Source organism: Denticeps clupeoides, chromosome 4 (assembly GCF_900700375.1).
Source record: "Denticeps clupeoides chromosome 4, fDenClu1.1, whole genome shotgun sequence".
NCBI lineage: Eukaryota > Metazoa > Chordata > Actinopteri > Clupeiformes > Denticipitidae > Denticeps > Denticeps clupeoides.
Window position 1 is genome coordinate 16650616 of NC_041710.1, and position 13994 is coordinate 16664609.

General features: G+C 41.0%; 2 protein-coding genes across 3 annotated transcripts; both read right to left on the bottom strand.

The window, feature by feature from the left end:
• Positions 1-666: 666 nt before the first annotated feature.
• On the bottom strand, positions 667-7153 carry ro60 (Ro60, Y RNA binding protein). The gene is made up of 9 exons (XM_028977734.1): positions 7042-7153; positions 5377-5973; positions 4529-4749; positions 3988-4134; positions 3774-3911; positions 3582-3698; positions 3373-3489; positions 2877-3023; positions 667-2364 (listed from the first exon to the last, which is right to left on the bottom strand). Exons 2-9 carry the CDS (start codon positions 5966-5968, stop codon positions 2212-2214), a joined length of 1632 nt encoding a protein of 543 aa, XP_028833567.1. The 5' UTR covers positions 5969-5973; positions 7042-7153; the 3' UTR covers positions 667-2211.
• Positions 7154-9566: 2413 nt separating this feature from the next.
• rgs13a (regulator of G protein signaling 13a) lies at positions 9567-11251 on the bottom strand. 2 transcript variants are annotated; one of them, XM_028977736.1, is made up of 5 exons: positions 11112-11251; positions 10939-10998; positions 10774-10835; positions 10495-10661; positions 9567-10407 (listed from the first exon to the last, which is right to left on the bottom strand). In XM_028977736.1, exons 1-5 carry the CDS (start codon positions 11156-11158, stop codon positions 10222-10224), a joined length of 522 nt encoding a protein of 173 aa, XP_028833569.1. In that variant the 5' UTR covers positions 11159-11251; the 3' UTR covers positions 9567-10221. The 2 variants fall into 2 exon arrangements, with proteins under 2 accessions (XP_028833569.1, XP_028833568.1); XM_028977735.1 differs by having other exon boundaries at positions 10774-10838.
• Between the last annotated feature and the right edge of the window lie 2743 nt (positions 11252-13994).

A 13994-nucleotide genomic window follows, 5' to 3' on the forward strand; every position in this document is an offset into this window, starting at 1 on the left:
TAAGGATAAGATATCCAAATACCACATCTCAATTTATTAATGAAATATTGCTTAATTTCTACGCATAGGTGGACAACAAAAACACAGGCAGTACGGAGGGTGTTTGCTATTGGATGTGCAGAAAAACCATAACAACGTGAGGTGGCTGAAGTTTCTGTGTAGCGCTGCCAAGGGCTCATTCAGTTCCGAATCTCAGGGCAGACTTGATGTCAGCTGGCAATACCTGTGTGGTGGCCGGAAAAATCTGCTCACCCTTTAACTCATTAGTAGGAAAGATGAATGCTGATAAACAACTCAAGATTTTATTGGATCATTACAAGATCAAAATTGCTGCATCTAGAACGGTTGTTGTACAGGTGACGTACATTGTTCATAGCACTACAGGTGGATTTGCTCAATAACTGAGTGACGTCAGTGAATTGCATAAAACACTGTGTTAATGCTACATTTTCAGAATGGCATCAAAACAAAATCTAAATATCTGTGTTGGGCCGTTTACTGCTAAGCAATAGGTGCTTAGCAGTAAAGTTACATCAACGAAACAGTTAATAAAATGTCACAGTCAAGAGGTCATACTTTTCAACTGATTGAGCTGTCTGAACGAGATATTGACTGGAGATGCTTTGGACATCTTCCTCCAAAAGAAATGAGCCCAGGGCCAATAAAACATTTTAGGGTAAATCCCATTTATTTCTTCGATGAGCAGTATAAAGAAGGGTTGGACAGCTATATCAACTGATCGATTATTAGTGCATCTAATCTGGAATTACTGACAATCAAGATGAAAATGCCAATATTGGCCCCCTTGTGGTAAAAAGTAGTGTACATATCTCAAAACATACATTCATGTTCAGTAAAAAAAAAAGTATCTACGGCAGAATTCTTTAAATCAGTCAGTATATTTCTATTAGTACTGTATTTTATTGCTGTAAATCCATGGGACGCTTTTTTATTTTTCCCTCATTAAAACTGGAATATTCCTACATTGCTAAGTATTACTGACCCCAAGAACATGATTAAACCAATGCTCTACAGACATGGCTATTTTAGCAGCATTAGTCAATTTGAAACTATAGCAGATACTGCAGGAGAACCAAAACTATGTAGCCAATAGCTGGTTAAAAACAGACCACTCTACTAATCTCAGCATTGGATATTTCATTACCTAGTGCATAAATGTATTTGCAATAATACATCAAATATCAAATTGCTTGCCTTTGACATCAACAGCAGTTTATAAAAAAAAAAAAAAAGAAAAGTGCAACTTGCCATTGTTCTACTGAATTGTAACCTGTGTGTTTCAGTGAGGGCAAAAAAAATGTTAAACAGCAATGTTAGATGCCATTGTGGATTACAAAAACAGCTTCAAACTGAGCTGCAAAAAAACAACAAAAAAAAAACCAATAATAAAAATTAAATAAAGCTGGCTGATAACTCATGCTACCATTGTCACTATGAATATTCAGATCATCCATTTCAATACTCATATTAGCCTAGGTGCAGAAGTCATTAAAAGATAGCATTAACATCACATCATTTATGTTTTGAACGGGGGGGGAAAAAAGTATGTCGCACCTGCTCCATAAATATTTATTAAAAGAATTCTGATAATTGAAATTAGAAATTATGTTCTGCAGAATCTGCCTCACTCACTTGTAATATATACAAATAATAATAAAAAAAAAACATTTCAGGAAGACATACATCTTCAGGCAATTGTGTGTCCTATTCTTCACTTGCATGAAGATACAAATTATTTGAATCATCAGACTAATGATGTAATATAGCATTATGCAAAATATATTGGTATTCTTTCACACAAATGTATCTGTGTGTACAACGTGTTGAAAAGGCCATTACACGCATATTACTTACCACAGACTTACTACAGTACATAAACTCTCAAAGAACCTTCAAAATATCCCAGATTCTTAAAGGGTTCAGTAAATGTAACACATTCAAACATTTAAAAGTTACAATAAATCATAACGGATAAACATTATGTCTGAAACATAATTTTTTTTTTAAAACATTCATGAGGCCCTCATCCATTTGAGATGTTTTATCCAGCCTGCTGGATACTGACCAAAATACATAACCAAGAGGCCACCCTAGGCATTTTGGTTTCCACTTCTTATTCATGCTATGTTAGGAATGAAGTGAGAATAGTCCAGTAGAACGATCCCTCATTTGAAAATGCGACCCGTCGACTTAAATGAGATCCAAAACAAAGTTGTGGATGATGTCCACTGCCACTCTGTCAAACCCACATATGTCCAGCATCCTCCAGTCATCAGGGTCAGCAATGGAGAGGCCAGTGGTTGTCATTCCACACACAACTAACTTGGAAAATACAGACATTTTCTGGAAAGGAAAATACAAACATTAAACTTTTAAAAAGAGACTCTGCAAGACAAATTGACTGGTATTTCAGAAAGTTTGAATTATAATATTTCCCCCCAATTCTGGCCAGTATGAAACTTCATATTGGTCAAAGTCTGTATACATTAAAACAATAACAGCACAGCACCCATGCAGAACGAAAATGTAGCCACAATATTGAACTGTGATACAATATTGACAATTTTTCACAGTTGGGCTGTACATTTTTGTGATATATTTTGAATTGTAACCCCTCTATTATAATACATATGTTGTTGCCAATACACATCCCTACTCATTGAGCTGATACCATTGTGTTTCTCTCTATTAAATGTGACAGTGTTTAGGAAATGGGGAAAAGATTAGTTGTTTCAGATAGTTCAGCAAATAGACAATATCAGATCCTGTCAGTGACAGATTATTTTTCAACCCAGGAACATCTTTACAGGTCTCTTCTATAAAACTTTTCCTGCCATGCTTTCAGCTGCACCTACCTGTCGATATGATCTGAGAGCTTCTGCTGGATTGGCCTTTCCAAACCAGGTCTCATTGTTAGTAAAAATGATAAAAATATCCACTGGTTTCTCATTTTCTGAGGCCCAGAGTATAGGGAGAGCACAATCTGTGCTTCCAGCAGGAACCTGAAACAAGGAACACAATGGGTGTGAGGAAAATTGCAGCACATGATATAAACACCTATGATAGAGCTGAAGGATTTTAAGAAAATATCTAAATCACACTTTATTTGACAGATACAATGGTGTGAAAAAGTGGCTGGTTTTGTAAAAAAAAGTTTTTCCATGTTAGTCACATTAAAATGTTTCACACACAGGGCCACGTAGATTTAGAAGTTTCAGTTAAAATTCGATAAACTGTCGAGTCCTAACCTACAATACTGCTACAGAAAGTACAACCGTTGCCCTAGCTGATCTACATGACTGGATGTGATGGTGGTAGTTTTCAGAACCACTGTTCCAAGACAGGCTTTACCTTAATCAGCTCTGCTGCTACTTGCATAAGAGACATGTCTGGAGAGAGGGTGACTGGAACAACAGCCCCTTCAGAGAACACCAGGACCTGAGTGTCAGCCTCAGTACGTGTGAAGACCTTCAACACACAGCAAGCTATGTATTTAAACCAATGCAATGAAGCATCAAATACAATAATAGCAACAAGAAGGACAAGCAAGAAGGACTTACCATGCACATGACTGCTGCTGCTGTGACGGCCGAGACACTGCTCCCCAGAACTATGCTGCTGAGAGAGGCGCTGATGTCTACCCCCACCACAAACCGCTTGCCTGTGGGCTTCACTTTCTGTGAAGCCACAGGCATTTATTTACATAATGTTTCAAAATGACAATAAGCGAATGCATGCGACAAAGGACTTACTGTTAAGCTCTGGTAGAAGGCCTTGTCGAGAGCCTGAACCACGGCACCATCTGGAACCCATTTCAGTTTCCCTCTGTTGCTGTGACCTCGCTTATAGTTTTCCATCGCCACCATGACACTGAACGGATGCAACCTTGTCTTTGTATAAATAAATAAATAAACCTTACACAATAACTCATTAAAGGGACCAAATGTCCCTACTGAGGTCACTGACCTTTTCCAGAATGGTTTCATTTAGAATCCGTTCACAAATAGCTTCAGTGTCCGAACCTCCAGGGGTCAGAATCTCATCTGCAGTCATCTTGCCCAAGTGCTGAATCAGTGTAGCCAATGGCATTTCTTTCAGCAAAGCTTTCCAAACCTACACATAGTGAATACAGAAGAATAACAGATATTTAACCACAATAAATCATAAAAAAAGACATTAAATCCCTGTAAACTATACTAACCTTTCAACTGTCAGCTAAATGAGTTGGTTGCACATAAGGACATATCAGATAGTCGGGTGTGATGCGGACCCTGTACAAGACTGTGAGGCAGTGTTATGATCTGGGACCGCTTCAGTTAGTCCGGTCTGGGTTTATCAAATGTCAGCTGACTACCACAATTGACTGAGTTACACTAAATGGGAATGAACACTAAATATGTATTATTAATTCTAAAATCAGATACACCTGTGCCATTTTACTAAATATCACGCCACAAAACTTACATTGTGGAAATTATGTGCAGTACAAATTCTGTGTGTAACAAACCTCTTTGGATTTAAGGTGATTAGTCTGGATCTGCTCCCTCTCCAGTCCATGTTCCTCAATGAGATGGCGCACCTCCGCCTCATCAGCTGAGTGCTTGGCCTTTTCAACCGCCTCCAAGTAAGCTAAGACCTTGACCACCTCTTCAGGGTTCTCTTTCTCTGCATATGCCACGTGAACCTCCTTCCAGCCTTTTGTTATATACTTAATGATCAGGGCAACAGCTGCAAAACAGTGAATTACAACAAATCAGAGCACTGAAGCAAGTGGGGAGGCATGATGTAACATACTGGGCCAATACTGATGTTTAAATTAGTAATCTGGCTAAAGGCAAATATTTTTTAGATTGCTCATTTGGTTTTGAAGTTATCTGTTTGTGCCAAAATATTAAAGATTCTTCATTACTGAAAAATGTTTTTATCTGTTTGAAACTGTACAGTCCCCATCACCCATTCGTCTATAGACCCACCAACCAGATCGTATAAAAAGACAGACTACAAATAAACAGCACATTCACCGGTGTAAAATATAAATACAACACATAACCATCTCTGAATGCACTCTTATTCGCCAATATGCTGTCGACAAACTGAATCCCCACAGAGAACACGGGGTGGTAGTAGCCTAGTGGTTAATACACTCGCCTATGAACCAGAAGACCCAGGTTCAAGACATTTAACCCTAAGTTGATGCAGGGGGGGATGGTCCTTGTAACTACTGATTGTAAGTCACTCTGGATAAGGGTGTCTGATAAATGCTTCAATGTAGAACAACTAGTGTACTGGTGAACTAGCTAGCATATAGGGGAAAACATTTGAAAACACTCTGCTGCATACATTTCCATTTGTTACCTTCATTCGCTGGCTTCATGTGTGAGAGCCTCATGAGGTCTTGATGAGACCAGCCGGCCTTGTGCTTACATTTGGTTACAGACTGGGCAAGGACCATAGGGTCTTGATTGTTGTACCAGTTAGCCACAGCCTTGCGCAGTGCTCGACCCCACATCCCACATTTCATGCCCTCTTTCAGCTCTTTCTTGTACTGGATTAGGGTGAAAATTTGGCTGGGGGTGCAGCAGACGTCCTTCACTGCCCGGAAGGCGGCCCGCTTCGTCTTGTCATCCGGCTGCTGTGAGCACAGGGCAAGGGCAAAGAGAGCGGAGTTGGGTCTAACTGCACGGCCCTCCAGCACAAACCTCCTAATTTCCTCCACCACCGCACAGCCCAGGCCCTCCTCGATGAGCTGGATCAGGGTCAGAGCACGCTCCATGGCCAGCGGAGGTGCCTTAGAGGTGTATGTGGCCCCTTCGGACCCATAGCACAAGAACCGTCGCAGTCGGTACGCTGCTGCTACATCCAACATGTGTCCCCCAACGGAGATTTGAGCCTGTTCACCAGTCACTGAAACGGTCCCGCTAGTGGAATTGCATCCTGCTGTGTCCATGATGCCTGAAGGTGAGAATTGCAAAGAACAATACAATTCATAAAAATCACTCACAACAGACAAGCAAATAAAGATAATGGATCTGTGGTTATACTTTGATCAAAATGACAAGACCGGTTTTAATTCATTCATTCAGCAGACTCTGTTGCAAGTGATTAATGATCCTCAATGTACAGTACAGGAGGTGGATAAGAAGGTTTTTGTGGCTGAGGAGATGAGCTCTCCAACAGAATGAGCCTTCAAGAGGTTCTCGAAGACAGAGAGGGTGGACCGTGTTGGTTCAGAGCTTCTTGTGTTTTAACAGCTTTATCGCACATTCACGTGCATGCTGGTTACAGGAGACTGGCCAAGCGGGAAGCAAAATTGGAAGGTTGTGGGTTGAGTCCTGAACCGCCAAGGTGCCACTGAGCAAAGCACCGTCCCCACTGCTCACCAAGGGTGATGGTTAAAAGCAGAGGACACATTTCGTTGCTAGCAGTGCAACACAATTCAATCGAAACACAGCCAGACCTCCGTGAACTCGCCTGAAGTTGATTAAATTGTAAAGATTCAGTGGTCACCACGACAAGAGCATAGAACTAAAACGTGGTTAAATGAGCTAAAGCCAACTTATTCGATCCGACGGGCAAGTTATGGCGAATAAACCTAGAGGCTCATGCGAGCTAAATCTGCGATTCAGATAAAGCGATTAAAATGCCTCCAGCGGACACTTCATGTCGCAGCACGATTCCCCGGGCTGTCGGCTCATGCTAGCCATGCTAACGCTAGCCGCCAGCGGGCTGTCCCGTCCGTGGAAACCTCGGGGACACAGCGACCTCTCCGCGCCACTGCGGTCTCCGCTCCTATTCACCCCCCCATCCATCTTCCACCCGAACCACTTCTTACAGCGACGCGTCGCAGCTGCCGACGTGGTTAATAAAAATGCCAGACGGCGGGCTAGCAGGCTACAGCGACAAATGAGTAACCCCGATATCTGCGAAGGAGAAGGAGGAGGACGATGCTGCCGCCGCCGCCGCCGCCGGAGTGGAGACGACTTCCCAGGGGACCGGGTCACACGTCTCCGCGGCGCTTACCGTAGCGCGAAGCTTTCTCTGCAGGACCGGGGGAAATTCCAAGTGTAAGTGGCGCCTGACGTCAGCGGGACCTCCCGACCGGCGGGGGAGCGGGATGCTGCTGACCGAAGTGGCTGCTGGGAGGAGGGAGATGCGAGATGTCCATCATTTAACAAATGAACAAACTTTTAAAGCTCATAGGCCCCCTGTGTGAGTCCATTGTACCAAGCTTATTTTAAAGCACGTGCAAAGGAAAACACATCATTGTGACACGTCATGCATATAAAGACAAATATTGCTGAAATGCGAGTAAATATGTGCGCCCACTCTACAATGGAAGGCTCTGTCTTACTGACCCACGTTTTATTTCTTTATTCTCCATGAGTTTTTTTTACAGAAAGTGTCAAAGCATGATTTTCTGTAAGATATACTTATGGTGACCAAATGTCCTCTTTTTTTTTTTTTTGGAAAATGACCATTCTAAACATTCTCTCAAAAAATAGTTACTATTTTATATCACTGTTTACTTCCAATTGCAATACTGGATCGAATTTCTGTTGCAGCTCTCTTTCACTGTTACATGTGGGCCATTATGCTAGTCAGTAATGCTTAATGCTAAATTGCAAAAACGGGACAAAATAATTACCAAAATGTTGCAGACTGACGGCAATGAGGTTGCGTGTGTTCTGGCTGTAGAAGTCCAACAATGCAAATATTTCACCACGACATTGTAATTGACATTTGAGCCTTCAACAACACACCCCCAGAGTTTCAGGCCAGAGGAAACTAAACATCTTTCATGAGTTTAAGACCTACATTTAAAAGTTCAGGTTTGGCTGAAGTGTTAATAACATAATAACTTCTTTATAGCATGAGTGAAAGTGAAACACTGCAGCACGGCACACGGTGACACAACGAAATGTGTCCTCTGCTTTTATCCATCACCCCTGGTGAGCAGTGGGCAGCCATGACAGGCGCCCGGGGAGCAGTGTGTGTGATTGTCATGGCCTAGATTCTTACCATTCAGAGGAAGTTAGAATGATATCTTCAGCTGATTGAAACTGATAGTAATTTGTGCTTTTTCACTTTGAAACCCAAAGTTATCACTTCCTTTTTAAGACAAAAAAAAAACAGCTTTTTAATTAGTTTTCAGCCAACACTGCCACCTATGCCATGCAAATGTGGCACATTAGCCATGTTGAGTTGTAGTAAAAGCCTTTTTAAAGCCTTCTCACTAACAGTAAAAAACTTTATTTGTAGTTTTGGCATGTCACCAAAACTGAACTGATATTCATTCCAGCAGATTCTTCACCACATCAGGATCTTGCTATTTACCTGGACAACTCACAGCTCTCTCCTTCTACAACAGCCCGCAACATTGGAGTAACAGTAGACAACCAACTCTCCTTCTCGACTCACATCAGCAATCTTTCCCGCTCATGTAGATTCCTTCTCTACAATATCAGATGAATCCACCCTTTTCTGTCAACACAGGCCACCCAACTACTGGTTCAGTCCTTAGTAATCTCACGACTGGACTGTAACTCCCTTCTAGATGGTCTACCTCTAAGTACCATCCGACCTCTACAACTCATACAAAATGCAGCAGCACGACTGATCTTCAACCTTCCCAAATTCTCCCACACCACCCCTCTGCTACGTTCCCTCCACTGGCTCCCAGTAGCTGCACGCATCAGGTTCAAAATACTGATGCTGGCCTACAAAGCCAAACATGGAGTAGCATCATCCTACCTCACAGCCCTTATTACACCTCGCACTGAATGAACTTCCCCTCGAGGTCAGAACAGCTCAGTCACTGAGTATTTTCAAACAACAGCTCAAGACCTTCCTCTTTAGAGAATATTTAGATTAACCTGTAACGTTCTTATTGTCTAACTTATGTACAGAATCTACAACAAGAGTGAATAAAAAGATTGTATTCATAGTTGGGGGTCCTAATGAACCAGAACTGATCACTTCATCGATGGTAACTTGAGAGCACATTGTAAGTCTGCCAAATGCCTTAAATGTAAATGTGATGCAAATGTCAGCAGCTCCTTTACAGTAAGAGCGTCTGAAAGTTAATAGATTTTTATATTCCTTTGCACCAGGAACCGGTGAGACAATATTCCATTTGTGCATGATATATGGTTTAGCTTGTCAGCTCAGTTTACCAGGCATCAAACCTATGACACAAGTAAGTTTCAGAAAGAGGCATACACAGGGAGTGAAAGATCTGGTCTAGATAAAACACCGTGTAGATCCTGACCCTCAGTAAAGTAAAAATAAAATCAAATGCTGATGATTACTTCTGTGTGGCCAGTGCCAAGTATTCTGTATTTCGGTGGTTGAATATTGCTGTTCCACTTTGGTTTTGTCTTACCTTAGAGCATCATAGCAGAATACATTAGCAGGAATGGCCCACACGCACATGCACACACACACACACACACACACACACACACACACACACAATTACACAAACAAACAAACACACACTAGTAATCAATTTGTTTGCTTGTTTGAATGATCATCAAACTTTTTAGTTCTTGGCCAGAAAATAATAATTTAATAAAAGATGAATTGTCTGAATTATGCACTATATACACATTATACATACTCATATAACAAGTTATATTTACAGTTACATATAACAAGTACAGTTTTATTTACTGAAAAATAACATGGCCTCAGGTTTCTGCTAGCTTGTTGTCTGTTCAAAAAGACAGTTTACAGGAACTTCATCAAAAAAAGACCATTCAGCAAAGTGCAAGGACATCACATGCACATATTTTTTTTGTATCATTTCAGCACCAACCAATGTTTTTGTACCCCTGGAACTTCCCATCGCTCTTGACAGAAAGTCCCAAAATCTCAGCAACTGAGGTGACTGAGTCAGCTCTCATCTCGGATGTGGTATTCTGAGCACGCCGCCATGGGTTCATGTCCCTGTTTATATCCTTTACGCTCAAGTGAAAGCCAGATGAAGACAGTGAAGTGAATGTAACCTGCCGCTCCTAAGTCACATCTCATCATGTTGCGCTTGGTCGTCTCTCAGCAGGCTGTATTCCACTTCAGCTTCATTAAGAGAAACAGAAAGGAGCCATTCTCTGCCTCATCTGGCATCAGTCATACTGCAGTTCACTGAGATGACGGCAGGGGACCGCAGCAGCTACGTTGTCATCTCACATGCCGCCAGTGTTACACCTTGATGCAATCCGACACAGACGAATGAAGAGCTTGGTAGACGTCAGACTTTAGAAATCGGGGGTAGGAGTCCTTTTCCATCAGACTGTACACAATCTTCTGTGCCTCATCGAAGCAGGATGTGTTGGGAGTTTTCACATTCTGCCTGATCAGATCTCTGGTGTGGTGGTCGATGTTAATCTGGAGGGAAAATTAGAAAGCTGTCAAACTCTGATCCATACATAACCTATCTATATATTTTTAAGTACAAACTGACACCTCAATCACCTCTTTGGGAGCTTCGGCCTCGATGTAGCATTTAAATATTTTCTTGGCTCTTGAACTCATTCTGGTTGAACATTTGATTTTCTTGTACTCCTCACAGATCAGCCAGAATTCAATATTCTCATAGCTGAACTCAGACTTCAGGAAAGTCTGAAAAGCTGTCATACCATCTGTGGAATGAAACAAAAAATGCACATAATCTCTATACATCTCGTATGAAAGTAAAAAATGAACAATTTCTACGCTGTGTTAAATGCTATCATTAGCAAAATATCTACTAACATTTAGACTTCAGCAGATTCTCCAGGGACTGAGACCACAGCAGTGTTTCTTCAGGAAGGAGTCTGCTGGAAGATGGTGAAATATGAAACACCAGCATTACCAAACCGTTGCTTTGGGAAAGCTGTGCATTTAAAATGATCAAATTTCCACTGATGTTCTACTTACTCCTCTGGAGTGGACTTCTCTGCAAACTTGCAGTGGAATCGCCTCCGGAGGCCTTTGTTACTAATGAGACAAGTTATTAAAGTGTTAGGAACTCCAATGTATTACAAGACTGAAGCTAAACTCTCACGTTTAATTTTTAAGTGACGTTAGCATCAACCGAAAATGTAACTTACTTGATGAGAAAAAGCTTCTCACTCATATTCATGCCGGCTGTCTGCATCTCATTTGATGAGGATGCGAATGACACTCACTCTTGACATGTAACTGTTTTTTGAGGGCCGTGGCGTGCTTTATACAGCCAGACAAACGTTGATGGGGCGTCATCAGGCTCTTTGTCACCAAACCACAGCGAAAGAGGAAGTGTGACGGTGACGCAAGTGTGCTCAGACTGGTGCAATGTGGCCTGTGCCTGTGCCTGTCTGAGCCAGATCCTTGTTTCACTCAGAGCTTGCTGTGACAGACGGTGAAAGATGCAAATGCGACAGTGGAAAGTTCTGTTTCAGATAAGCAAATGCTGACTTTACATCTGCAGCTTTGAATGTGGCTGGCCTTTGTCTATATCAGAGAAAACACATAGTTCCAATGATGCCTGTTGATTTAAAAAAAAAAAACATAAATTGGATATGACGGAAACTTTTCATTGTTCATGTATTTAACTGGATCACAAAGTAACTTTCCAAATACGCATTAGACATGGAGAGATGTGACGGATGCAATGCAATTTCCTCCCTGGCTTGATGCTCTGGGTCTTTGTATTTGCTGTGGGAAAGAAAAAGAGACAGAAATTGGGAACATTCCAAGTGTGAACAAGGGAAGTACGCAGAGTAGAAAAAAAACGTGTTGAAAATGTCTCCCTGTATGTGTGCAGAAAACCCCTTTCCGCACCTATCTCTCACGTTTCCACTGCACAGACCAGCTACCTTCACTTACAGTAAGAACACATTTCTGGTATTTATCATACACCCTTATCCAGAGCGATTTTCAATCAGTAGTGTAGGGGACAGTCCAAGTCAAGTGTCAAGTGTCGTGCTCAGGGACACAATGGTAGTAAGTGTTGTTTGAACCTGTGACTTTGTGGTCTTCTTGTTCATTGGTGAGTGTGTTACCCAATTGGCTACTACCATCCAGATCAAGCTTTTAGGTTGCGTGTATCCAGGAATTAGGGAAACAATTCAGCAGTGCAAAAAAAAATGGCCTCTAATTTCTTAAAACAATGTCCTTTTCTCTTCACATCGTGCGACTTATTGAATAGAAAATACAGAAAGGCATCATCTGGCGACACAAGCGTGAAAGCAATTTAATAATAGAGGTGTCAGACAGGAAGGACCTTATTGTGCAAGATAACAATCTACCATAAGGTCAACACAGTGTGGCCATTTACAGGCTGTACTGCGGTCCACATCTCTGACATGTATGTATGGGACATTGCGGATCACAGGTGACTCTGTGTTGGTTTCAGGAATGTATGCATTGCTAAATGCAATTCATTTGCATTTAGAATGTTGTTGTTGTTGACAATTACAAAGAGACCATTTTTAAGTGCCATTAATCTGCAACATCTAAAAAAAAATACAAATGCTTAGAAAAAGGTAATTTTGTAGATTTTTTATTACAATTACAAGTCATTTTTTCAATCAATCAGAAATTGTCCTTTTGAATAAAATCCCAAAGACTAGAGAACTTTGAAACCATGTTCTAGTTTGTTTAGATACACACAACTTGCTTCATGTTCTTCATGTAACGGCAGTTGACCTGAAAGATGAGAATGAGCGTTCAACTTGAACTGAAAGTGTGCGTCACATGTGCACCGGCTTTTCGTTAATCTTGTGGTGAAACTGAATGTAAATTCATGAGGAAAAGGAAGTTGTGGTATTTGTACAGTACTGTTGTTCTGAGTTTCATGATGATGTTCATCTCACCGACTCCATGTGTAGATGTTCTGCTGAACTGCTCATATTGTGGGTTAAAAAATTAAGCTGAAACGCACTGCATAATTACCAGAGGCACTTTTAACACTCCCCTCTTTGAGCAGAATGAACAATGTTTAAAGCTTTTGGTTAGTAATTGGAGATGTTGTGAAGAGGACATTATGAAATCATTCTGAGGAGACATGATGTCTGATTGTCCCTCATTAATCCGCCATTCATTTCCACTATAGACTAATGAGTTTGCTGTAGCTGCATTCTGTTGTTCCATGTTGCAGTGTAGTTTGCATGCTGCTGCAACAAGCAAAACCTGCTGATGGACCAAAATAATAGAATGTTGAGTACAGTGTGTAATACTGCTTCATCTGCACAGACCTACTCTAACAGCTGTTAACAAGCACATGCAATAGAACCTGGGGGATTCCATCCAAAATGCCAAAAGCATTTGAAAAGTTCCTAATATTATGCAAACAGGATGTCCAGTGATGAATAAAACCTTGGATGTAGAGGATCAAATGAGGAGGAATCTTAGGTTCAACTCTAATGTCCAAAAAGATATTGGTACATCACAAAGGACGAATGACAGAAAACACCAGTTGAAAACCAGTAGATGTAAGTACAAGCGTTCCAATCATCAGCAGGAGCTGTAAATTACCACCACGAAGCTGATGGGTGAACGTGCGCCATTTTCTTCATCACATTCTGGCTCCTCCATTAAACCAATGTTGTTGCTTTTTGTAACCACCTTCTTCACATGTTCTCCTCACTGTCCGGTCCTCCCCTGCTGGTACCTTTCTGCATGCCTGGATTTCTTATAGGTACTACCTGGTGTATGACGTTAAAATAGCGCCACCCTGTGGTCTACAAATATTCATGTTAGTGAACCTGCTTAAAAATCCCGCCTAAAATTTGGTATTTTTGTAGATGCGAAGTTAAATATCCACTTTTTTTAAATAAGGAAAAATAAATATGTTTTTATGATTTTTAATTCCATATTAACTTACATGGCAATTAATCACCTACCAAGCCCACACAACCAACCCCCACTTTTTAAAAATGAAAAATAAACAAATAAATTTAAATCCTAAAATGTTAATGTTAAGTTTTATGTTTATGCTAATGAATTGCCTT

What these genes read in the sequence shown, in the direction of transcription:
- ro60 (XM_028977734.1), bottom strand. Translation starts at nt 5,968, where the DNA reads ATGGACACAGCAGGATGCAATTCCACTAGCGGGACCGTTTCAGTGACT. An exon ending in CATGAAGCCAGCGAATGAAG is followed by an intron (nt 4,750 to 5,376) that starts GTAACAAATGGA and finishes ACTGTTTTGCAG; the next exon opens with CTGTTGCCCTGATCATTAAG. An exon ending in TAGCAGCAGAGCTGATTAAG is followed by an intron (nt 3,024 to 3,372) that starts GTAAAGCCTGTC and finishes TCCTTGTTTCAG; the next exon opens with GTTCCTGCTGGAAGCACAGA.
- rgs13a (XM_028977735.1), bottom strand. Translation starts at nt 11,158, where the DNA reads ATGCAGACAGCCGGCATGAATATGAGTGAGAAGCTTTTTCTCATCAA. An exon ending in GAGAAGTCCACTCCAGAGGA is followed by an intron (nt 10,839 to 10,938) that starts GTAAGTAGAACA and finishes ACCATCTTCCAG; the next exon opens with CAGACTCCTTCCTGAAGAAA. An exon ending in AGGCCGAAGCTCCCAAAGAG is followed by an intron (nt 10,408 to 10,494) that starts GTGATTGAGGTG and finishes TTTTCCCTCCAG; the next exon opens with ATTAACATCGACCACCACAC.